General features: G+C 44.5%; 1 protein-coding gene across 4 annotated transcripts in view; it reads left to right on the forward strand.

The window, feature by feature from the left end:
- The first annotated feature begins 3,382 nt into the window (after positions 1-3,382).
- palmdb (palmdelphin b) overlaps positions 3,383-27,401 on the forward strand; it is a 47,677-nt gene continuing 23,658 nt past the window's right edge. Inside the window, exons 1-8 of one of the 4 annotated variants that reach the window (XM_056434241.1) lie at positions 3,383-3,495; positions 11,737-11,787; positions 13,915-13,995; positions 14,634-14,764; positions 19,076-19,190; positions 22,275-22,299; positions 23,209-23,319; positions 24,022-26,406. In XM_056434241.1, the coding sequence (XP_056290216.1) occupies positions 11,743-11,787; positions 13,915-13,995; positions 14,634-14,764; positions 19,076-19,190; positions 22,275-22,299; positions 23,209-23,319; positions 24,022-25,226 (1,713 nt within the window). In that variant the 5' untranslated portion in view covers positions 3,383-3,495; positions 11,737-11,742 and the 3' untranslated portion in view covers positions 25,227-26,406. Of the gene's footprint in view, positions 3,496-6,924; positions 6,975-11,736; positions 11,788-13,914; positions 13,996-14,633; positions 14,765-19,075; positions 19,191-22,274; positions 22,300-23,208; positions 23,399-24,021; positions 26,407-27,401 lie in introns of those variants that run through there. The other 3 variants (XM_056434239.1, XM_056434240.1, XM_056434242.1) reach the window with 3 other exon arrangements.

A 27,401-nucleotide genomic window follows, 5' to 3' on the forward strand; every position in this document is an offset into this window, starting at 1 on the left:
AATCGTAGGTCAAAGAGATGGTGACACTGCGGTATTTACTAAACTAGCTTCAGACGGGTGGAATCATGACAATAATATGCAACCATGCATTACAGTTAAAGATAACATGTTATTTCATTACCATGAACGTACACACACACACACACACACACAGAGACACACACACATGCACACACACCATCACACACACAGTAGTTAATTGTCACTCAATCCCACAAACACTTCCCTACTACCTTAAAAACTGAACCATGTAAGTATCATGAGGGCTAGAGATGACTCAGGTTACAAACCTCAAACACAGACTGGCCAATCAGAGCGAAGCATCATCCGGCTCCAACCGGGGTCCGTCACTAACCTCTGCTGCTCTTGGGCATCAGCTTGTCTTCATCTTCAGGCGGGTTTAGTTTGACAGAGTAGTAGCAGGGCTTAGCGAAGGGGTGCCAAACTCATTTCTCCGTGGGCCACATCAGCATCATGGCCGCCCTCTTAAAGGGCCGGTTGTATAGACTACTGCTTGTAACAAGAAGTTCCCCTGAGGTCATAAAAGAGCATTTCCCCTCTAAATGTTGCTTGATGTGCAAAAAGTACCAGAACAGTTTCACATTTGTGAAATGTTTCCGAGAAATGTTATGTTTATAAAGCATGACGTCATCCTAGCAGGGGGACCGAAGACCTTTATGGATGACCGAAGACCTTTATGGATGACCGAAGACCTTTATAGATGACGAAGACCTTTATGGATGACCGAAGACCTTTATAGATGACGAAGACCTTTATGGATGACCTAAGACCTTTATGGATGACCGAAGACCTTTATAGATGACGAAGACCTTTATGGATGACGAAGATCTTTATGCAAGACCAAATACCTTTATGGATGACCAAAGACTTTTATGAATGGCTGAAGACCTTTATAGATGACGGAAGACCTTTATGGGTGACCAATGACCTTTATGGATGACCGAAGACCTCTATGAATGGCTGAAGACCTTTATAGATGACGGAAGAGCTTTATTGATGACCGAAGACCTTTATGGATGACCAAAGACCTTAATGCATGACCGAAGACCTTTATGCATGACCAAAGACCTTTATGGATGACGAAGACCTTTAATTCAATTCAATTCAGTTTATTTGTATAGCCCAATTTCACAAATTACAAATTTGTCTCGGAGTGCTTTACAATCTGTACACATAGACATCCCTGCCCCAAAACCTCACATCGGACCAGGAAAAACTCCCAAATTTATGCATGACCGAAGACCTTTATGGACGACCAAAGACCTTTATGGATGACCGAAGACCTTAATGCATGACCTAAGACCTTTATGGATGACCAAAGACCTTTATGGATGACCAAAGACCTTTATGGATGACGAAGACCTTTATGCATGACCGAAGACCTTTATGGACGACCAAAGACCTTTATGGATGACCGAAGACTTTTATGGATGACCAAAGACCTTTATGGATGACTGAAGACCTTTATGGAAGAACAAAGACCTTTATGGATGACCAAAGACCTTTATGGATGACCAAATACCTTTATGGATGATCAAAGACCTTTATGGATGACCAAAGACCTTTATGGATGACCAAAGACCTTTATGGATGACGAAGACCTTTATGCAAAACCAAAGACCTTTATGGATGACGAAGACCTTTATGCATGACCGAAGACCTTTATGGATGACCAAAGACCTTTATGGATGACCAAAGACCTTTATGGATGACGAAGACCTTTATGCATGACCGAAGACCTTTATGGATGACCAAAGACCTTTATGGATGACCAAAGACCTTTATGGATGACGAAGACCTTTATGCATGACCGAAGACCTTTATGACGACCAAAGACCTTTATGGATGACCGAAGACTTTTATGGATGACCAAAGACCTTTATGGATGACTGAAGACCTTTATGGGAGAACAAAGACCTTTATGGATGACCAAAGACCTTTATGGATGACCAAATACCTTTATGGATGACCAAAGACCTTTATGGAAGAACAAAGACCTTTATGGATGACCAAAGACCTTTATGGATGACCAAATACCTTTATGGATGACCGAAGACCTTTATGGAAGAACAAAGACCTTTATGGATGACCAAAGACCTTTATGGAAAAACAAAGACCTTTATGGATGACCAAAAACCTCCAAAGAGCACTGTCACTCAGAAGAATTGCTATTTTGGAATTCAGTGGTGTTTTGAAACCGTCCCCTTTACTGTTCAGTGCCCTACATTTAGTCTTTGAATTTGTATCGGAGTGCAAAATGTATAGCATCAAAACAGTCCCACAGTGAAAGATTACATATAGTTTCAGAAAGAAATATATGTTCTTTTTGAACATCGGTCAGCCTCATTTGGAGGACAACACTAACGGTGCCATAGGACTGTAACTATGTGGAGCTCTTACATTATGCATGTTTGCTGTGTCATCTTCCTATGCGACAACTTTTTTTAAAATTGAACCAGAGCAGATAGGAAAGTGAATATTGGAGATCCCAAAAGTGGCAAAAAATACGACTGTTGGTGTAAATAGGCAACAATATGCTAATACTGCAGCAGTATAAAAAGCCATTTAAACTTTCATGAGGTGATAAGATAAGATAAGATAAGATAATCCTTTATTAGTCCCACAAGGGGAAATTTCAGGATCACAGCAGCGGTGCACGTTAAAATAAAACACAATAACAATACTAAATACTAAATACTAAACTAAAATACTAAATATACAGAGGAAACTAAATATACAAGGGGGAAAACAAAGTAAAGTGCTGAGTAAGTGTTGAGTTTGCCAGGATCTCCAGGATCTCCTGCAGTTTGTTGTGCAGTCTAATAATGTCAGAGGTAAAAAAAAACATGTGAGATATAGGGCTGCACCTATCAATTATTTTAATAATCGATTACCCTGTTCATTACTGTATGTATTCTTGCATTGTGAAAATATTTTGAGAATAAAATGTAAAAATGTTTTAAATATAAAACAAATAAATATTTACAAAATATGTAAAACATATTTAAAAAATATTTAACAAATATTTAAAAAGAGAAGGGCACTTATTTATTTCATGGCTTGTGTTACCTTCACAGTGGACAGAGGAGCAGGGTCCATGCACACTGGAGACACTGATATGTAAAGAATACATTGTTTAGAGGTTTATACTTTATCAATTATGTACAGTGTGTGCAAACACAGACATATTGAGTGTGTGCGTGTGTTGTGGAAAGATTTGTTTGTCAGAGGTATTTCCGGCTCTGTGACAGACTCATAGGGAGCAGATAAAGATAGAGAGGGAGGAGGGAGAGGAGGGAGAGGGAGAGAGAGGGAGGAGGGAGAGGAGGGAGGAGAGCCCGACTCTCTCAGCCTACACAATTTCCGACACCGGCTCGGGCTCAGTGATATTGTGAAGGCTGCGAGAGCGAGCTCCACCTTCCTCACACACTCTGCTGTATCACCTGCTGGAGGACACACACACACACACACCTGGTGAGTACACCTCTGTTTGATGTCTATGTGAAGCTCACGATTGTCACGGGGAGATGCTCTTTAGTTCAAAACAATAAAACATTTCCCTTCCAACAAAATGTCCAGAGATGACCGCTGTGTCATGCAGAGATGACTTGTGACGGGAGCTAAAATGAGCCACGGGGGATTTTTGATTCAGTAATCCTTTAATTCCTTAAAGCTGTCAGCTGCTTGTAGCCTCTTAGCTCTGGCATTAACCACACTTTTACTGACACACACACACACACACACACAGCAGCTAAGTCACTCGTCGTCATTTTGTCACGCTCTCGAGGAATCACGTTTAAAAAAGTAGAAATGAACATGTTTTAAACTGCAGAGCTGCAAACTGCATGTATGTGTGTGGAGCTAATGTATGTGCACACACACACTCACACACACAACACACGCTCACACACACACATTCATACACTCCCACTTACAGGCTGTTGTTCTGGCTTGTGTGCAGAGAGCCAGGCTGAGCGGCCTCTCCTTCCCACTCGTTGCATGTGTCAGAGCCGGGGAGGGAGCAGAGCGCTCACCTCTGAGACCTGAACACACGCGTTCCTTCATATGGACGTCCAGCCCGCAGCAAAGAGCGAGCGACGGATTAAAATACTGAAAGATATTCCTTATAGTTCCAGAGATTTAGTGGCATAGTCGAGTATTCCCTGTAGCTCAGTGGGCTTTGTGTTTCTCTGAGTGAGATGTTCTGGATTGGTCCATCTGGTTGTAGAGGTGTGTGCACCTGTGTGAACTGGGATATGATGACTTGAGTCTTAGTTTTGGTTTTCACTCATACTGTAATCTAAATATATATATATATATATATATATTAGGGCTGTCAATCGATTAAAAAAAAAAAACTAATTAATCGCACATTTTGAAATTCATTAATCGCGATAAATCGCGATTAAAAGTTTTTTCCTTCTTCTTTTTAACCCTTGTGTTGCCTTAGGGTCATTTTGACCCGAATCAATATTACACCCTCCCCCCGCTTTAGGATTAATTTGACCTCATTCAATGTTTAATGTCGGTGTTCTTTCGGTAGTCAACAAACAAACATAAAGTGCCTCACACTTAAACTTGGAAAACATTATTAATTCTAATAATTTTCTGGAGGTTTTAATTGCTGGCGTCAAATTGAACCCAAAGGGTAAAATATGTTAGTAAATATAAAGGTAACAGGAGGGTGAAACATTGAATCGGGTCAAAATGACCCAAAGGCGGGGGGGAGGGTGTAATATTGATTCGGGTCAAAATGACCCTAAGGCAACACAAGGGTTAAAGACAAAACTTCACACAGAGCTGTGTTTTCAAAGAGGCTTCTACCTATAAAGTGCCAGTGAGGTATTTAATATCGTGGATGATAAATTGTTTCTTCAGTGAAACATCCAGATTAGTAAAAAAAAAAAATATATTGAGACCCCATTGGTCCTGTCATCTTTAACATTGAACAGCAGAACCAGTGGCCTTGGTAAACTGACTGACATTCAAATATGTCACGTTAACCCTCTGGAGGCTGGGCTCATGTTCTCCATTTTACAAAAAAATGTAAATTCACCTTTTAAAGGCTTTTGCATATGACACATACCCACGTGTACATCAAACATTCCAGAACAATCTCAGCTCTCTATATATTGAAACACATTGTCCTCGCGCCGTGTTCTCTGTCTTCTCTGACTGACAGGTTGCTAATGAGCTTCACCTGTGTGGTGGGAGGTCCTTTGTGATTTACTGAGTGTTCATTGGTTGTTTTTTTCGCTAAATGTTGACAGACCTTTATTAATGAATATTAATGAATCTGAAATGACTAAGACACTTATTTAAGTGTAGAGAAGACACGTTAAATATTATAATGGTGTTTATATTTATTTTCACCCACAATGCTTCGATAGGGTCTGATATATATATATATATGTGTATACATATATTCATATATATATATTCATATATATATATATTCATATATATATATATTTGCATATATATATGTATATACGTCTGAAGTCAAAAACAATAAATGGACCACAGAGGATTCTGAGTGAAAGTTCTGGATGAATCAGGCTTCAGCTGGCCAAACTGTCGGGTTGTGAAGGCGTTTTCTGTTAATCCACCAGAGATCAGATTAAGGGATTAGAAACCAGGAGCACCTCGGCTGGATGGCCAGACAGACCGAGTGGTATTGGGGTCACAACATTGGGACTGGTGTCTGGATCAGGGGTCATGGACAGAGCATTGAGAGGTAGACCTGGAAGGCCTTGACTTGTTCCAGGAGGACTATGGATGAGGAAGCCTGGAACCCTCTGGGGTCTGGGGTCAGTTTCTCGATTTTAGACAATTTCTCAAATTCACCTTTTAAAGGCACTTGCATATGACACATACCCATATGACACATACCCATATGACACATATCCATATGACACATACCCATATGACACATACCCATATGACACATATACCCATTTGTCACATATCTATATTCATATGATACATACCTATACCCATATGACACATACCCATATGCATATGACACATATCCATATGCATATTACACATACCCATATGCATATTACACATACCCATATGCATATAAAAAAACAGAAGCATCGTTCTTTAAAGATATGCCTGAACATCTCTAAGCTTGTCATGAGTAAACGTAGAGGCTGACATATATACATATGGAAACAGTAAAATAGACTGCTCTTATTTAGCACTTTTTAACCTGAAAGCCTATTTTGAAGTTGCGATTACAAAACCATTCCAAGAGTTCTTGTGAGAGATCAACGGGGGAGTGGGATGCATCAATTAGGAAGTTATGTAACCATCCATCACTGGACCCAAACCATCACCTCATATCTATGTGGTTGTGAATGCAACGAGAGGCAGCCTCTCAAAGGGAGAGAGAAGGGAAAGTCTCCAAGACAAGAAGCTTTGGAAGCTGGCCAAACAGCATGTGCACGCCAACAACTGTCCTGCTGTCTAAATGGAGTACTGCACGTACCTTACCGTTGCTGTAAAGGCACCCACAGACTCCAAGAATATGTTCCCATAATGTCCATCATGGACTCTTCTCCCTGGTGCCGATCCAAAATTGCCTCATGCATTAAGATTATTTCTGAGTCCAGTCGTTGACTGCAGATCACACTCAGCCTCATAGTGTATACTCGAGGTGTGGATGTCCGACTACATGTGATTGACAGGCGTTATGGGTTCTCTCCCTACCACCGGCTCTTTTACAGGAGCAATGTGCCACCGGCTGCCAGCACACGTGTCCGAGGCACACAGTGTCAGGTTGGTCCAGCTGTGAGTCGGCAGCGCCTCTATTTTCAGCTGTGTGGGATCAGGCCTCCTCAGTGTCAACAAGTGGACACGCTAACCAGCAGCATGCCACCTAGGAGCCGGCTGGAGGCCCGGGCCGTACTGCTGGAGGCCAGAGGTCGTATTGCTGGAGGTCCAAGGTCGTATTGCTAGAGGCCAAAAGTCGTGTTGCTAGAGGCCAAAGGTCGTATTGCAGGAGGCCCAAGGCCGTATTGCTGGAGGTCCAAGGTCGTATTGTAGGAGGTCCAAGGTCGTATTGCTGGAGGCCAAAGGTCCTATTGCTGGAGGCTAAAGGTCGTATTGCTGGAGCACAAAGGTCGTATTGCTGGAGCACAAAGGTCGTATTGCTGGAGGCCAAAGGTCCTATTGCTGGAGGCCAAAGGTCGTATTGCTGGAGGCTAAAGGTCGTATTGCTGGAGCACAAAGGTCGTATTGCTGGAGCACAAAGGTCGTATTGCTGGAGGCCAAAGGTCATATTGTAGGAGGCCCGGCATGTGTGACAGATATGTTCTGGGGCGCTGGTTCTCAACCGGCCCCACCATAGTATTCTTGGTCTTGATTATAGGTTTAATGACACATTTTTCATCAGTGCAAATTACATAACGGTATTCTCTTGACTCCGAGCTGGCGAATGCACATCTACTGTCTCCCCTTTGTGCCATGGAATCACTGAGCCGGGGCCATGTGTGGGTGGAAGGCTGATTGTCGTCGGTATGCGTGTGGGTGTGTGAGGGGGCTGAGCATGAAAATGTCAAAATATAGGCGCCTACTAAAATATGCCTCTCAGAAGATGACAGGAGGTCCTGTGATTCCTCTCCCCATAACAGTGTGGACTGACATTGACTCTTCATGTGTTCATGGTTAATGGGTCTTTCCTTTACCCTCAAGCTGTTATCACAGTATCAGCGATGTCCATTGTGGAAGGGTGAATAGCATCTAACAAAGAAATAAGAGACCGCCGTTGGTTTCCTCTCATTGATTTTGTTTTTAAATGATCCGTTCGCTAACATAGACCTCGCCGGTAGAGATACGAGTCTACAGATGGTTTATTGAGAGATAAATGAATGAAGGGATCGGGATGAGCGGTGGAGGGGGTCGTGAAGAGGGTTGTAGGCGTTCGGCGGTGAGAGGGAACGGCGGGGGCGGAGACTCGTGGGCTGACTCTTCTGAAGCTCTGGCGGTAGAGAGTCCCCCGTTGTTCCTGTAGCCCTGTGGGAGAGAGAGAGGGAGAGAGAGAGAGAGAACAGGGTTGGGGGAGGGATGCTGGAAGTGAGTTGAAGAGGGAGTGAATAGATTCGACGTGCTGAGTACTTTATAGGGCTCGGATGATTGGCTGAGTTTGGGTCACGGTCTTTGTTTCCGAACTAGCAACTTATAGAGACAACTATTTTTTTTTTAAAGTCCATCATCAAGAAGGGGGGTGGGTCAGTGGTTAGCAGGCCCGTCTTCAAATCAGGGGGTCCTTGAGCAAGGCACTTAACCCTGAGTTGCTCCCTATAGCTGAGTCTACGGTGTATGAACAGGATTCTAAGTCTAGTAGCTTTGGATACACGCCTTAGCTAGATGACATGTGATGTAATACACTTCGAGGGCAATTTGGCACGATCAATGTGACGTGAGATTCACTAAAAGTCCTTTTTACCAGCTGAAAATGGTAATCATAGCTGTCTGACAACATTATTGATCGGACCTTCTCAAAGTTGATGTGAATATTGGGCAGCAAAAGGTCCTTTTCTTTCCAGCATTCGTCTTCTGTAGTCGAAGGGTCACAGTCTGCAGAGCTTCGACCTCACTCACTGCTGCTTCTGGAACTATGGAAGGAGTCTCACGTTGGGAGAAGTCTTGTTACGTTGCCTTCCATTGTTCCAGAAACACAATGGCAACCATCAGGATCTGTCAGAGGTAACAAGAAGGAGCCCTTTGGTGGATGTCAGCGGGCCGATACTTTCCTCTAGTCTGGGTCCATTTCAGAAGACGTTGTCTCTGCTAGTCACCGAGACACGAAGATAGAGGTTGGGGGCATTGAGGTTGAAAGATACGAAAAGTATCTTTCAACCTCAATGCCCCCAACCTCTATCTCAATGCCCCCATCCTCTATCTCAATGCCCCCATCCTCATCTAAAAAGTATTGGAAATGTATTTTTTTATTATTATTATTATTATTATTATTATTATTATTATTATTATTATTATTATTATTATGAGGTATCAGTTGCAATGCACATGATATGGCAGGCACCAGGAGAGTCTCATGTCCTTCGTTCTAGCTTCCTGCTCCTCTTCCTCTCTTTGAGTGCCCAGTGTGAGTCTTTCCTCTTCAAACCTCTTCAACACGGTCATGTTACATTCAACGTGTCATTCCTGAGGCCTCCGTGAATCACCCGTCGGACATGTGACACGGGCGCGTCACTTCTCCTCCCGGGCGAGGCCCAAATACTCAAATCCGTATCGCGTGATGAATCCTTGAACGATGTGACGTGACAGAGTGAACAGTCCGACACTGAGTTGATTTGAATATTTCATTTGCATGATTTTAGCCAATTAATCACACATTGGTTATCGATTTGAAATGGACCGTGAAGGGGAACTGGGGGAGTATTTAATGCTCTCGTCAACACGGGGAACATATGCTGCTTCATGTAAATGTGTGATTGTGTGATTTAAAATCAGTTCTGACCCCTCTGACAGAACAATACAACATGGTCCACCTTTTCTTCTTCACAGAATTCACACTTTTCATGATCATGTTTTATTAATCACCGAATGACTCGCCGTCCTCATCTGATGGATCCTGATAGAGCCCGTCGTTTCTCACAGAGCGATCTCTGCTTCTGGAGTGGCACCGTCTTAAACTCGTTAGCGCCGCACATGCGTGTGATGTCATTACCGGTCTCTCGACCCTCTGCGAGGCCATAACTGCGGCCATCGCCTCACATGCCAACACGGATAAGTCATCGCGGAGTCTTCTCCCACCTTCATGCTGGAATCCTGGGATCTCCCAGCTGTTACCTCCACTGTGTTAACAGCTCTTTTGATTGTTTCCTGCATCTGTTTCACAACATATTCCACATTCCTACCTCTTTTCCACAATACGCCATCATCTGCAAATAAGAAATCTCCCTATATTTGTTTAACGACATTTTCATAAACATCATCAATCATTATGGAAAACAATAAAGGAGTCGTAATGTCCTTTTTCTCGATAATGAAGTGCTTGCCGAACAAAAGGTAGCACATCCTCCCCCGTTACCCTCTTCTCTTACGCCCACACATCCTTTAAGCCTCGTTTCTTCAACACATATTGCATCAAAATCATAAACAAAATTCAACAATATGTATAATCGGAACATAATATAATACATTCCCTTAGATAATATCTGGAGATGTATGAGGGGGGTGGGCGTCGCCAACAGTGGTAGGGGGGGGGGGGGGCACATTACCAGTATTTATGTATGTGTATGTATGAGGGTATGCAGGTATGTGCATATATATGTTAATATGTGTGCAGATCTATGCATGTACACCCGAATTTATATATTCTTTTTTTTAAATTTCTTTTACATTTTTTTATTTTTAGTACCTTTGTATACGTACAATAATAATAATAATAATAATAATTCAGATTTCTAAAGCGCTTTTCTGAGTACCCAAAGACGCTTGATGACAATGTGTACATCTTTTCCTTTGCATGTGCATATCTCGAAAAACAATACAAGATTTGATCACAAAAAGAAAAGTTAAAACATATTATATCTTGGTTTAAATTCTAACCCGTAAAGAAAACCTTGACATTATCGACCGTTATTACTCCTGCAGAAGTATCACGATGACTCATCCTGTCCACTTGTTTCTTTGTCTCCCTGTTCCTGTTGTTGAACTCTTCCTGCACAAACATCCTGCAGTTACCTCATGAATATTTATTATTTACACATCTTGCTTCACTCTTTTCTGTTATTTCAATCTTCCCTCTTCATCGTTGCTGCGTCTGCAGATGATGTTTTCATTTTCACTTCCACTCGCGCCTCCTCCCCTTCACGCCCACCATAGGTCACACGGCGACTCATTTGAGCTCCGTCCCTTCCTCTCATTTCCCCATCCTCGTGTTCCCCTCCACATTTACCACACTTTTGTTTGCCTTGACTTAAAGTTCATGGTGTTGTCTCCATCCTACAGACACCACTCTCATATATGTGTGGACCGTGCCATTATCTGGGGGGTAAGATTGACATTACTGTGAGTGTGGCCAGAAGGTGGGTCTGGAGACACAGTGGGTATGCATAGTCTCCATATTGGCTCACCGGGCGACCAGCAGGGGGCGCTGCACGCGTCTGCCAACAGTCCAGATTGATGTCTGCTGATTGGAGGAGTGAGGAGGCCTGTCAGATCGGTTTATAAAACACATCTAACGTGAGCAGAGGCGATTTTAGCCTGAAATGTCTGGTGGGGCAATGTTTATGACGTCATGTCAGCTCCCAGAAAGAAGGGTCTCTGATGATTCTCCCAGTCGGCCTCGAGAGAGGCAGACACACTGTGGGCTGCATTGTGAGCGCCAGCAGGGAGCAGAAGTCCTATTTCAAATGCATTTCACATGCTTAAGCGCTCAGCACGACACGAGCAGCTGTGGGAGAGTTTTAAAAGTAATATTATTACTTAGAGAGTTTTTAAGAGTAATATTATTACTTAAAGAACTCTCCCAAAGTTGTCGAAATCTAGCGATAGCTAACTAACCCGAGACTGGCATTGATCTGACTGCACGTCTTTTTGTTCTTAGTCACGGGGTACAGGTCTCGCGGTTTTCGCATTATTCCTCCTCCTCCTCTTCCTCTTCCTCCTCCTCCTCTTTCTCCTCTTTCTCCTCCTCCTCCCCGTTGATTAACTGTTATGTCATCTGTGTGTCCCCAGGCCACCATGGAGGAGGCTGAGCTGCTGAGGGAGAGGCTCCAGGCCATCACGGTGAGGAGCTGCTGGTGGTGACAGGAGGAAGATAGAAAGATAGAGTGTGTTCTCTTATAGCTGTAGAAAGATAGAGTGTGGTCTCTTATAGCTGTAGAAAGATAGTGTGGTCTCTTATAGCTGTAGAAAGATAGAGTGTGGTCTCTTAGAGCTATAGGAAGATAGAGTGTGGTCTCTTATAGCTATAGAAAGATAGAGTGTGGTCTCTTAGAGATGTAGAAAGATAGATTGTGGTCTCTTAGAGCTATAGAAAGATAGAGTGTGGTCTCTTAGAGCTAGAGGAAGATAGAGTGTGGTCTCTTAGAGCTAGAGGAAGATAGAGTGTGGTCTTTTAGAGATGTAGAAAGATAGTGTGTGGTCTCTTAGAGCTATAGATAGAGTGTGGTCTCTTAGAGCTATAGATAGAGTGTGGTCTCTTAGAGCTATAGAAAGATAGAGTATGGTCTCTTAGAGCTATAGAAAGATAGAGTGTGGTCTCTTAGAGCTATAGAAAGATAGAGTATGGTCTCTTAGAGCTATAGATAGAGTGTGGTCTCTTAGAGCTATAGAAAGATAGAGTATGGTCTCTTAGAGCTATAGATAGAGTGTGGTTTCTTAGAGCTAGAGGAAGATCGAGTGTGGTCTCTTAGAGCTATAGAAAGATAGAGTGTGGTCTCTTAGAGCTAGAGGAAGATAGAGTGTGGTCTCTGAGAGCTATAGATAGAGGTTGGTCTCTGAGGCGCATCGTGAGAGCTGCTTTTGCTGACTTTATTTTGGGAAATTTTCTTTCTCATTCGTCGGGGAACACTTTACATAACAATCCACTGTGAGCCCCCCCCCCCCCCCCCCATGCTCACAGCTGAATGAAGCATTAAGGTGCAATGAATGTGGTGTTGAGGTGCTTTGAGTGGTCAGAACACTAGAAAAGCTCTCTCCATCTGCAGCTCCATGACATCATCGTGGGGCCTCTCTCGCCCTCCCAGTTGTTCTCAAAGTGAGAACAAAAGAACTCTGAACATGTGCTGCTTGCGTTCTCTAACTCAGCCGTTATATAACCTCCAGTCGGTTCCCCAGACGCTCACATCTGAAAGCTCAAACCCTGATTGTGTAGCAGAGTCGCTGCGTGACAGACAGACACAGAGGACTATATATACCAGCGCATGTCATCAGGGAGATCCCCTTTCACTGGGGCTCAGTGGCCCACCAGCCTCAGCTAACTTTAGCCTGCTGGGGTCCAGGAACACACACATCTCTCAATTATGACTCTAAATGTGCAGCTAATAATCACTCTCTAAATGACATTAATTATAGTCATGCAGGAGCGGAGGTTCTAGTATATATACACATACACATACATATATTAAATATTTAAGTGCAATCATATTTGCACTGTTGCTCTACATTGTACTAGGATACATAATATAGATATTTCATATTGGCATTCTTTCCATGTTTTCTCATTAGATTATAGTTTAACACCACATTTTTTATATTCTTCTTTTTTAATTATATTCATGCAGGAGGGGAGGTTCTAGTATATATACACATACATATATTAAATATTTAAGTGCAATATTTTTGCACTGCTGTAATATATTGTACTAGGATACATTATATAGATATTTCATATTTACATTATTTCCATGTTTTTTCATTAGATTATAGTTTAACACCACATTTTTTATATTCTTCTTTTTTAATTATATTCATGCAGGAGGGGAGGTTCTAGTATATATACACATACATATACATATATTAAATATTTAAGTGCAATTATATTAGCACTGTTCTACATACTAGGATACATAATATAGATATTTCATATTTACATTATTTCCATGTTTTTTCATAAGCTTATAATTTAACACCACATTTTTTATATTCTTCTTTTTAAATTATATTCATGCAGGAGAGGAGGTTCGAGTGGTTTTGTAGTGAACAGGTGGATACACACACACACACACACACAGACACACACACACACGCAGCAGGTAGGGGGTCGAGTCTTGAGATTGTGTTACGGTGAAGTTATTTATTGCAGTCAGCTGGAGGTTGAAGTGACAGCATAACATGAATATTGTTTTCATGTTCCTAAATGTACACACAACACAAACGTTTATATAATGTGTTTAATTTATCCTCCAAAAGGACAAAAGAAGAATCCAGGAGAACATCGCCAAGAAAAGGAGACAGATTGAAGAGGAGAAATTAAAACTGCAGTACATGAAGGTACTTTGTTTTCTCTTCATCTTCTCTTGTGTCATGTGACGTGTGTGTCTGCACAGTCACAACACACTCTGTTCCCGAGTCAGTTACACCTGCTCCTGTGAAATGACTCGCATCACATCACGGCTTATTAATACTGATAATTGCATTCGTTGTTACGCTGATTGTGTCCGGAGTCCCAAATGAACTCAGATGTGCCAACTTTAAATTGGTGATACGTGGTAAAAGGTGTATATTTGAATGAATACAATGATCCCAGCTGGATAACTCTATTAGAAACACCTGGTTCTATAGTGGTCTTCAGAAACACCTGGTTCCAATGAGATCTTTAGAAAGACCTAGTTATATTGTGGTCTTTAGAAAGTCCTGGTTCTATAGTGATTTTTAGAAAGACCTGGTTCTATAGTGATTTTTAGAAAGACCTGGTTCTATAGTGGTCTTTAGAAAGTCTTGGTTCCATTGACATCTTTAGAAAGACTCTGCTCTTATTGAACAATGTACGTACTGAGGGATGAAAACCATGAGGGCCTCTAGTGGAGGAGTGGGGATGACGAGGTGGCGACATGAACTTGGACGAGGACTCTAAATACCAGCGGGCGGTTGACATGTGATGCGCCTGCGTCGCTGTGTTTGATCGACAGAAGAAAAGCCTGAGGGAGACGTGGCTGATGGACGGTCTGGGTCAGAAGTCAGAGGAGGAACAGGAAGCCACGAGGCTCCAGGCTCAGGATGAGCAGCAGCAGAGCGAAGAGCTGCAGAGCAACATCCACAGGTAAACACACCGGAGCCCCCACACAACAGGACTAACATCCACAGGTAAACACACCGGAGCCCCCACACAACGGGACTAACATCCACAGGTAAACACACCGGAGCCCCCACACAACTAGACTAACATCCACAGGTAAACACACCGGAGCCCCCACACAACAGGACTAACATCCACAGGTAAACACACCGGAGCCCCCACACAACGGGACTAACATCCACAGGTAAACACACCGGAGCCCCCACACAACAGGACTAACATCCACAGGTAAACACACCGGAGCCCCCACACAACAGGACTAACATCCACAGGTAAACACACCGGAGCCCCCACACAACGGGACTAACATCCACAGGTAAACACACCGGAGCCCCCACACAACAGGACTAACATCCACAGGTAAACACACCGGAGCCCCCACACAACAGGACTAACATCCACAGGTAAACATACCGGAGCCCCCACACAACGGGACTAACATCCACAGGTAAACACACCGGAGCTCCCACACAACGGGACTAACATCCACAGGTAAACATACCGGAGCCCCCACACAACGGGACTAACATCCACAGGTAAACACACCGGAGCCCCCACACAACTAGACTAACATCCACAGGTAAACACACCGGAACCCCCACACAACAGGACTAACATCCACAGGTAAACACACCGGAGCCCTCACACAACAGGACTAACATCCACAGGTAAACACACCGGAGCCCCCACACAACGGGACTAACATCCACAGGTAAACACACCGGAGCCCCCACACAACAGGACTAACATCCACAGGTAAACACACCGGAGCTCCCACACAACGGGACGACGATCACATCGGCTTCACAATGACGATGGTGATAGGTTATGATCCCAGTCCAGAGAATGAGTGGCTGCAGACGCAAATAGTTTCTCTCCTTTGAAATGGGCAACAGTTATAATTAATACCTAATTTAAACTTATTTGAAATGTATCTTCCTTATAGAAACTTGCTGTATGTTTTGTTTCTTTTACAAAGATGTAGGTTTGGTTTTAGAAGTAGGACCCGAAAAAGTAAAATGAATAAAGTACATATTTTATCTTATCTTAGACCATATCTTGTGTCCAGTCAAAGGAAAACTCAGGCGAACCCGTCAATGAGAGATTGGAGCCCCCATCTTCAGAAAGACCTGGTTCCATTGAGATCTTTAGAAAGACCTGGTTCCTTTGAGATCTTTAGAAAGACCTGGTTCCATTGAAATCTTTAGAAAGACCTGGTTCCATTGAGATCTTTAGAAAGACCTGGTTCCTTTGAGATCTTTAGAAAGACCTGGTTCCATTAATATCTTTAGAAATACCTGGTTTCTTTGAGATCTTTAGAAAGACCTGGTTCCGTTGTGGATCAAGATGCACTTGACGAATGGACCACAGGATAGGGACCAGGACTTTGGAGGGACTAGAGGAGGGAGACTCTGTTTGGTGCTCAAATAAACTAAAAGTTGACGGGCAATGCTTCCCTGGTGTTGTGTTGCAGACTTTGACATAATGCCGTGACATAGCCATTCTTATTCCTTTCGATTATGTCCATCGTGTTCACATGCACAGTGGATAAGTGCTGTAGTTGCCACTCAGACAACAATAGAGCCATTGTATCGCACCGCAAGCCAAAGGAAATCATAGATTTGGGAGTGCAGAAGTGCTGTTGACACGTTGTGTTTAGGGTCATGACAGGGTCAGTGCTCTAAAGCTTCAAAATATGACACTCTACGTGTCCCTCTAGCATCAGTGCTGGACCCGACTGAGACTGTAGGTTTCCCTTTGTTGCAGGAATGGTGTCTTCACAATAAACTGCACAAATTAGGCCACAAAACCACACAGTTACATCATCGGTTGACTGAATGAGGACGTTGCATCTTTGGTAAGAGGCACTCCTCATCAGGAAACACCGTGGCCTCAGATCTGGAGGGGCTAACTCGTCCCTGCTGCTTCACACTCCCCAGTGAATGCTTGAGGTCACGATCCGAGACCCCCAAACCTGACCTTCACTACCCCCCCCCCCGCCTGCGCCTAGATACCCTGTCCATGAAAGTCCCCCCCCCCCCCCCCCCCTGCTGAGAATACGAACACAGCTCCTCCTGCAGTTGTACAGAGACCGGATGGTCCGGCACCCCTAACCCCCTTTACCCTCCTTAACCCCCTTTAACCACCTTACCCCCTTTACCCCTTTACCCCCTTTACCCTCCTTAACCCCCTTTAACCACCTTACCCCTTTACCCCTTACCCCTTTACCACCTTACCCTCTTTCCCACCTTACCCCCTTTACCCACCTTACCACCCTTACCCGCTTTACCCACCTTACCCCCTTTACCCACCTTACCACCCTTACCCCCTTTACCACCCGTACCCCCTTTACCCCCTTTAACCACCTTACCCCCTGTACCCCCTTTAACCACCTTACCCCCTTTCCCACCCTTACTTACCCACCTTACCCCCTTTACCCACCTTACCCCCTTTACCCGCTTTACCCACCTTACCCCTTTACCCACCTTACCCCCTTTACCCACCTTACCCCCTTTACCCGCTTTACCCACTTACCCCTTTACCCCCTTACCCTTTACCCCTTTACCCACCTTACCCCCTTTACCACCCTTACCCCCTTTACCCACCTCACCCCCTTTACCCTCCTTACCCTCCTTACCCCTTGCCCCATTTACCCCACCCCTTTACCCACCTTGCCCCCTTTACCCACTTCACCCACTTTACCCTCCTTACCCCCCCTTGCCCCCTTTACCCACTTTACCCCCTTTACTCTCCTTACCCACCTCACCCCCTTTACCCCCTTTACCCTCCTTACCCACCTTACCCCCTTTACCCACCTTGCCCCCTTCACCCTTACCCCTTACCCCTTTACCCCCCTTACCCCTTACCCCTTTACCCACCTTACCCCCTTTACCCCCCCCTTGCCCCCTTTACCCCACCTTGCCCCCTTTACCCCACCTTACCCCCTTTACCACCCTTACCCCCTTTACCCACCTTGCCCCCTTTAGCACCCTTACCCCTTTACCCACCTTACCCCTTACCTCCGTACCCCTTTACCCACCTTGCCCCTTTACCCTCCTTACCCCTTTACCCACCTTGCCCCTTTACCCCTCCTTACCCCTTTACCCACCTTGCCCCTTTACCCCTTTACCCTCCTTACCCACCTTGCCCCTTACCCCTTTACCCTCCTTACCCACCTTGCCCCTTTACCCCCTTACCCCTTTACCCACCTTACCCCATTTACCTCCTTACCCCTTTACCCACCTTGCCCCTTTACCCTCCTTACCCCTTTACCCACCTTGCCCCCTTTACCCCCTTTACCCTCCTTACCCCCTTTACCCACCTTGCCCCCTTTACCCTCCTTACCCACCTTGCCCCCTTTACCCCCTTACCCCCTTTACCCACCTTACCCCATTTACCCTCCTTACCCCCTTTACCCACCTTGCCCCCTTTACCCTCCTTACCCCCTTTACCCACCTTGCCCCCTTTACCCGCTTTACCCCTTTACCCACCTTGTCGCCTTTACCCTCCTTACCCACCTTGCCCCCTTACACCCTTTACCCTCCTTACCCACCTTGCCCCCTTTACCCCACCTTACCCCATTTACCCTCCTTACCCCCTTTACCCACCTTGCCCCCTTCACCCCCTTACCCCCTTTACCCCCTTTACCCACCTTACCACCCTTACCCCCTTTACCCTCCTTACCCCCTTTACTCACCTTGCCCCCTTTACCACCCTTACCCCTCGCAGTACCCCATCAAAAACCCAAAGGTATCCGGTCACAAGCCTTCTCCAACACTCACCTCCTCATCTCATTCTGTTTTTAGTCACACCCATCTCATCAGCTCCATCATCTTCACCTGTCCCTTCTGGTGTATTAGCCCCAGCTGCCATACTGTTACTTTACATACAATACAAACACACACTACAACTGTTATGTTCAGCTATTCACAGACGCAGCATATAAGGTAGGAATAGCGGTGATAGTGCCAGAATGTAATATTAAAATGGGTAAGATGATTACAGAGGGAATATCCGTTTACACAGGGGGAATGAGGCAATTATGTTTTCATTACAGTGGATAGAGGACACAGGAGCATTGAGGGCAATTATTAGTTCGGACTCATCATTAGACGGCTTACTTCGTCTTTCTGTTCCATGGAATGTGGAGGTCTGGATCGTGGTCCATGCCTACTACTCATTATTCAGAATTTCTCCGAGAAGAAAATCCCTGAAGCGAGATTGTCTCTAGTGCCCGTTTCAGTCCTCAACCGGGTTCATATCTCTCTTTCACAGAATAGAGGAGGAGGTCGAGGCCTTGGAGAACCAAGAGCTCAACATCTCCGCCAATGAAGAAGTCGTTCTGAAACGTTTAAAAGAGGTGGAGAGGACGACTGAGGACATTATCAAGGTAGGACCCCAATACACCTTCTGGACTGGCTCTCGCTCTGCTGTGTGCTGCTTACTGATTACCTTTGATACCTGGAGGCGATGAGTCACAACATCAAACATTCTCACGCTTTTCACACATGTAATCTGCTGTGAGGTCACGGCTTGGGTAAGTAGGTGTTATACGCAGCCAGGGCATCGACATGTACTACACATTTTAAACTGGATTTTGAGAAGATCTGGAAATGTGAATGTGAATAAATGCTTGTTGTCCGCGACCGTTGTGCGATGATGAGGAGTCGGTTCACAGAGATGAGTAGAAGGTGGAGAACCATGATAGCACTGCAGAGGAAGAACAACAAGATGACATCATTCAAATGTCTTCTGTCATCAATGGTGATGATATTTGTGTTTTCTCTTTAGCTGAGAGTTTAATAACCCTATATTTAATAAAGACATAAAGCACAATTGATGCAACTGCAAGTCCGAAAAATAAGCTGCGTGGGAACAATTTCCAGTTGTTTGAAGAAAAATGATTTCACTGAAATATAAAACCGATATTATAGACTAAACAATACATCATTAAAACTACTAATGACAAGATTTAATTTTATAAACAAATATTTATTATATTTATATTTATTTTATTTTTTAAGAATTTGCATTGACTTGACAAAATATGGAATTAAGTAATTTGTTTTCTAATAATTTGAATATGACATTTTTAAAAAATTCAAAAAACACTATAGATGACAACAACAAAGTCAAATATTTTCTCCGGAGTAGTCAGTAAAAATTAAATTAAATTAAAATAAAAAAACTAAAACATTACAATCAGTGCATCTCTGTCGTTTGTTTTTTGTTTAAATGAACTCAAAGCACATGTTTACTGCTCTGGCCCCAGTGTGAGTCTGAGTGTGTGACACGTTGGGATGAGAGTGTTACTTAAAGTCTGTTTTATTGTTGAAAACTGCCACCAAGCTGAGAATGTGGCGGGGCTTCATTGAGTTGCACTTAAAGGCTGTTTCATTGCTGTTCCTGTGGACGGATACGCTCCCTCTTGCATCCCTGTTGTTAGTGTGACATTTGAAATGTTGTCACAATGAATAAACAGCTCAGAGTTAACATTGTATACATATATTTTTTAGTAGAGAGTGTTTCACAATGAATAATGTCAAAGTAACATTTTAATCCTCTGTGGTCCAGGCTGAATAACTCTAGCTGTGCATGTGCTGAACCGTTTGCATGAAAGTCAGATTGAAGCTTTAAAACTGCTTCACAGAGTTTAATAATTTCATCTTTTTATCCCCACGATCATATTTTGGAATATAAAACGTGTGTGTATTTGATTGGCCGATATAGTTTGATTATTCTACATCCACCAGTGTAACTGTGTGTCGTGTTAGTGCATAATTATTATGAAACACAGTCCAGTTACCTCTGGTTTCCATCATACTATTATTAAAATACGGATATGATGTAATCGATTCAGCGACCTGTAAAAAAAACAACAACTCCAGGCTGTAGCCACGTCCCAACCGCTCACTGCACATCGTGTTTCTCTGAGGCCTGCGTGTGTGTGCTGTCTGTGAATTAGGTGGACGCTAAATGGATCGGGTGGAGTAATGAGCATCGCTCTCTCTCCGGTTGCTGTCTGTGATGAAAGGAGTGGGGGGGGGGGGGAGGACTCGTACGAAGAGGCACGGTAAAAGGTTGAGTGAGGCTCATCTCTGGTGGGGATGAGCCTCATCACGGAAAGGCTCAGCAGAGTTCTTCTTGAGGCACTGACCCTCATGAATAGAGCCCTGGTCCCCTTAACAGAGCCCGGGTCCCCCACTGACCCTCATGAACAGAGTCCACCACTGACCCTCATGAACAGAGCCCGGGTCCCACTGACCCTCATGAACAGAGCCCGGTTCCCCACTGACCCTCATTAACAGAGTCCCCCACTGACCCTCATGAACAGAGCCCGGGTCCCACTGACCCTCATGAACAGAGCCCGGGTCCCCTTAACAGAGCCTGGGTCCCCCACTGACCCTCATGAACAGAGCCCGGGTCCCACTGACCCTCATGAACAGAGCCCGGGTCCCCTTAACAGAGCCTGGGTCCCCCACTGACCCTCATGAACAGAGCCCGGTTCCCCACTGACCCTCATGAATAGAGCCCGGTTCCCCACTGACCCTCATGAACAGAGCCCGGATCCCCTTAACAGAGCCCGGTTCCCCACTGACCCTCATGAACAGAGCCCGGTTCCCCACTGACCCTCATGAACAGAGCCCGGTCCCACTGACCCTCATGAACAGAGCCCGGATCCCCTTAACAGAGCCCGGTTCCCCACTGACCCTCATGAACAGAGCCCGGTTCCCCACTGACCCTCATGAACAGAGCCCGGGTCCCACTGACCCTCATGAACAGAGCCCGGATCCCCTTAACAGAGCCCGGTTCCCCACTGACCCTCATGAACAGAGCCCGGGTCCCCTTAACAGAGCCTGGGTCCCCCACTGACCCTCATGAACAGAGCCCGGTTCCCCACTGACCCTCATGAATAGAGCCCGGGTCCCCTTAACAGAGCCCGGGTCCCCCACTGACCCTCATTAACAGAGCCCGGTTCCCCACTGACCCTCATGAATAGAGCCCTGGTCCCCTGAACAGAGCCCGGTTCCCCACTGACCCTCATGAATAGAGCCCGGGTCCCCTTAACAGAGCCCGGGTCCCCCACTGACTGACTCTATCATCACCAGGACAATTTCCATCTGGTCTCTCTCCTGCACATCACTTAATTCTTCACTTAAAAACTTAAATCCACAGAACTCACTTTAAAGTGACTCACACTGGTTAAAGTCCTGACACCTGCCTGTCTGTGCACTTTATCTTATATGTATATTCTTAGTTCTCGCACCGTGTTGACTGTTGTTGATGGTTGTTCATGTTATTGTCTATTGTTGCACCACCCGCCATGATGACACACTCCTTGTATGTGAAAACATACTCGTCAATACAAGGTTCTGGTTCTGAAGTGCTGACGCAGCGTTACTGTGTAGCACTGCTGTGATGTTGACCTCCTGCTTCTCCACTTTGACCTCGACTCCTCTGTCCTCACCTGTAGGAGCTCAACGCCGACTTCCAGCCAGGTAAACACACGCGGAGCATTTTGGTGTGTGAGACTTTATTAACATGCATTATTCAAAGATCTGAGATTATGTGTTATTAATTAACAATAATCAATGTAAGTGATTTAAATACTTTACTCTTACATTTATATGCTAACCTTTAATCTTCATTGTGTATCATTCAGACACACAATTAATGGCTGGTTGCTTAATTTTATGTACAAATATATATACATATATGTATATATATGTACAATATATACATACATATATGAATATATACATATATGTAGTATATATATATATATACACATACAGTATATATATACATATATGAATATATAAATATATGTAGTATATATATGTATATATACATATATAGCGAGCTTTATAGATACAAATATATGTTTGTATATACATATATATATATATATACATACATATATATATAAATATATAGATATATATCAAGGGTTTTACTTTCTTGAAATAACATATAATGATTTTCATGTTTTTCAAATCATTATAATAATGTGTTTTTAAGATGAAATAATGTGCCGAAGCGCGGGAGCATGCTAACAGGAAGTCATCCAGACCATTATATCAAGACTAACGTTGGATTATCTAGTTATCTTATCAATAAATAAGCTTTAGAAACACCAATTTGTGTTTTCGTGTACAAAATACACGACATGTATCTCAGTGAGGGGCAGTCATTGGGCTTAAATATGACTCAGACATCTCAAATTGTTCCTTTAAAGCATTATGTACTAATGCGCTTTGAAAGGAATGAAGATTATCTTTTGATATTCACATAACTAGGACATAATCCACATCATAACAATGTTTAACACCGTAACTCCCGACAACGGCCTCTCCCAGCGTGTCCAGTGTCTTCTGATGTTTCACGGGTCGACTTTCCCTCCTCAGATGAGCTGCGCCGCTCCTCTTCGTCGCTCCTGGACATCCCATCGTTCGTCCCACCGACGCCCACGAAGAACCCTCCCGTGCTCCAGTCTGTTAGCGAAGAGCCAAAGAAAGGTGGACGCATCATCTGCTTACGCTCAAATAAAACACCTTCTGAGCCTCTCGGCTCCATCGTCATGCACACACCCACCAGGTCGGTCTTCACTGCATGGAAATATAGATTAGATTCAGGAAAAAGACCCGAGCACAGTGACGATCTGCAGCCTTCACGAGTCCAAACCGACATTAAACTGAGTCCCACGTTAAATTTAAGGTATACAAGGTAGTATAAAAGAATAGTGTGCCCTGGGTGGGAAGCACACTTCCGTATACCTTGTAAATTTGGTAAACATAATTACGTATTTTGCTTTTTTCATCAAGTTTGGCGCCTGATTCTAGTTTCTCTGTAAAACTTCCCTTTGAGGCCGATTGTGTTGTTCCTGAGGAGTGAGAGCTGGAAGCCTTTTAGCTCTGGTCGGACTCTGAGTCACACACATGCGGGTCGGTGTGATATTGCATCATTAATGAAACAAAAAATAAGCCTTACATCTCTTATTTTTAGAGTCTTATCTTCCTGCAGCGACAGCAGGACATTAAGTGCGTCTTCTTTTTAAATGTATCCGTGACGCACATCACTCTTTATTTAAATATGTTTATTTCTCCTCATGTAGTGTGGGCGAGCATCACAATATATGCGAGACAGCACTTAGAAAATGTGCTGTTTATTTTCTAGGCTTCATCCACAGCTTCACCTAAAAGTCTTTTTCTTTATTCCAGCTACGTTTGCGATGGAGATCAGTGTGGAGCACGACAAGAGAACGGGAAAAAAACAGGTCGTCTCGACGACCACCATCACCCCGGATAACATTCACGAGAGGGGGTCCAAGGTGTTTGACGACGGGCGCAAGTCGATATACGCCCTGCACCAAGACGGAGGCCACGAAGCGGTTGGAGCCATGACGTCCACGGAGGTAGAAGAGCTGCTGCATCAAGCCACAGACAAGAACGTACCCACCGAAGTGCAGTACCACCAGCCCGTCTACTCTTTACCCTACACGGCGACTAGCAGGCCTGAGACGCCCAGGACACCGAGACAAACGCCCACACCCAGCACCAGCCCCTTCGTTCTCAGAGAGGAAAGCCGTTGCAGCCGAGACCTGGAAACACGGACGACAAGCAAATCCCCACCCAGCCGGAGCCCCGCCCAACGGGACTCCACGTCGAGAGTCCCAAGACAAAGAGAAGAAACCAAGCGTCCCTATACCCACATTCCAGGAGAATCAAAGGGGGACGTCCATGGAATGTTCCGGTCTCACGTTGGTGCTACAACTCCACAAGGACTCGCCAACAGAAAGACGGATGCGGGGAGTCCGAACACGGCGGCGGCGGCTCTCGTCTCGGTCAAAGCTCGGACTGAAGACAGACCGGCTCCCAAACAAGCGTCCTACACGGGTTCAGATGGCCGCAGTCCTCCGCCAGCCGGCCACAAGCCTGGGGTCGATCCCGAAGCTTCGACGGAGCGATCCGGCGACGCCATCAGACGTTCGCCCTTCTGTTCGGAGGGTATCGCCTCTTTGAATCTCAACAGCCTCCCAGAGGACCTTGAATCAGAATCCGTCACCATGATCTTCATGGGCTACGAAAACGCCGAGGATGGAGATGACTTTCAGGCCGAGCTGGTGATCATCTACGACGACGACGAAGCGCATCGTGGAAGTGACAGGGAAGCGTGCGTCTCGTACCACCCAGAGGGGTACGAGAGTCAAGTATTCCAACCTGAAGCGGGTACAGCCACGGTGGCAGGCTGCAGACACGCTCTTGGAGACACAAAGTGGGAGGAGTCAGGGCTCCACAAGCCAACGTTCACCTATAACCCTGAGAGGCACGGCCGCCACCTGCAGGGACGGAAGGTGGATACGGAGTCTGAAAACACAGGCGGCGTCAATGTGGAGGAAATGAAGCTCTGTTCAACCGGAAGATGAGATGGAAGTTCACTATTTCCTGAGAAACTGAGGAAATGTCAGGATTTATTAAACAATTCCCTCTTTCTTTTACCATGTCCTTGGGTTTTATAGGTTTGAGGAGAGTCCAATCCTGTCGCTTTATTACCCCCTCCGGGGCAATTAGTTCAATTAATAATCAATTTAATTTATATAGCGCTTCTTAAGGTACTTAAAGACACTTTCCATGTTACATTCATCCCCCTGGACACAGGGACAGGGAGCACTTCAGGGTTCAGTGTCTCGCTCAAGCCGACCCCCTGATTGGAAGACGTACTTGCTAAGCACTGACCCACAGTCAGTGGCAGTAAGTTCCCGTAAGTTAGGTTAGCTAGAAGTTTTAGGCCACTTGGATCAAACAAGCCGGACGTCATAAGATGTTCCAATGTCTGCAGGTGGACCAGCTGTGGTAGAAGCTTCGTTGTTCCAATGATATTCGGTCCTGGTAAACAGAACATTTATTTATGCTTCATAGACAAACATTTAGCCATTTGAACATCTTTTAGATCGACGATGACTCGTTTATTTAAAGGCCGTATAACCTCCTGCAGGATAAAATGCTTTGTCGCTTTACTGCGTCAGGAAGTCGCCTGTAAAGGACAGATCGACGTGACTAACACACATATCATCACCAGTGATGTAATACAGTCTGCATTCGGCGTATTAGAAGGTACGGAACTCGTGGCACGCAAACATTATAGTTCAATTTATGATCAATGGCTTCCCGACTTAATAACAAGTCATCACGTCTGATATTATAAAGATACATACATTATTAATAAATGGATTTTGGTGCCACTGCAGCACTTTGCGAGGGATAGTTATGCCGCATAAATCAAAGTATCATCTTTATCTTGATGCCTACTGAGCGATAACAGATGTGTACGTGGACGTTCCTTTTGGCCCGTTTGTCCTCGTTTAGTCGTTGACCCTAATAAAGGGAAATCTTAAGATAGCATCCTGTGATTTTTAAGCCGAGTGTTCTTTCAATTTAGTGCCACATGTTTGAGTGTAAAATGTGTAATTGTCACACAGAGGGATGTCAATGCGCCCTGAAACGGCCATTTGTTTCAACCTTTTCTTATGTACGGTGTAAATCATGCCTGTAAACTAACTGTTTTGTGTGCTGCTACATCTTCTTTAATTAAAAATATTTCTCTATCAACAATGGTGAAAGTATTGTTCTTTGGCAGCGGTCCCTAAAGTGTTTATTTGACTACTTACAGCAGGGGTGTCAAACTAATTTTCACCGTGGGCCACATCAGCATCATGGCCGCCGTCTTAAAGGGCCGGAAACACTTTATAAACTCGAACATATGGTTAAATAACTCTCTTTGCATTTGATTATTCTTTATTTGAGTGTAGAAATACTGTACATAAGAAAATGTCTCTAATATTACAACATTAATCCATTCAATTTGAAACCTTCAAAATAAAAGCACGGGACATTTTTCTTCAATTTCTTTCGGAAAAGGTGATCGCGTGTCTTTCAAGCCGTCAGGGGCCACGTAAAATGATGCAGGGGAACGGATTTGGCCCGCGGGCCTTTTGTTTCACACCTGTGACTTACAAGAAGGGGAATACGACGAATTATTATATGATATTTTAGAATGTTTTGCTCACGACCAACAAAAATCTGGGACCAAAACCAGAACTTTAAATAACAATGGAAAAAAACCTGAACATGCATATGAAGAGGTGTCGTCTGCGTACAGCTTTTAAAACCCTCTGGGGATAATTAGAGATTTTGGGCTAGATCGTTCTCCGCATAATGCCTGATTTTCCTCAGACTGGTTTCCCCTTCATGGCCTCTCCTTCCTCTGGTTTCCGTCCCCACGGCGCGGCGGTCTCACAGAGTGGGTCTCTCTTCGCCTGTTGTGTCTTCTGCCTGGAATATAGTGATGCTCACTGTTTGGGCCAAAATGTGGTTTTGTTGCTTTCCTCTATCTTTGAGTGAAACACCAGGTGAACGAGGACAGTTCCTTCATTTGAACCAGCGGCGGACACACAGACCGGGGCAAAGGGAAAAACTGCCCTTAAGGAATATAATGTTGCCCCTGATATCACGAGGAGAGGCAACCAACGCCCCATAATTCTAATAATTTAAATGCGTTTTGTTTTTGTTCTTTGTTGTGTGTGTCCTATCTGTACTTCCTG

The sequence above is a fragment of the Pseudoliparis swirei genome, chromosome 16 (assembly GCF_029220125.1).
Source record: "Pseudoliparis swirei isolate HS2019 ecotype Mariana Trench chromosome 16, NWPU_hadal_v1, whole genome shotgun sequence".
Taxonomy (NCBI): domain Eukaryota; kingdom Metazoa; phylum Chordata; class Actinopteri; order Perciformes; family Liparidae; genus Pseudoliparis; species Pseudoliparis swirei.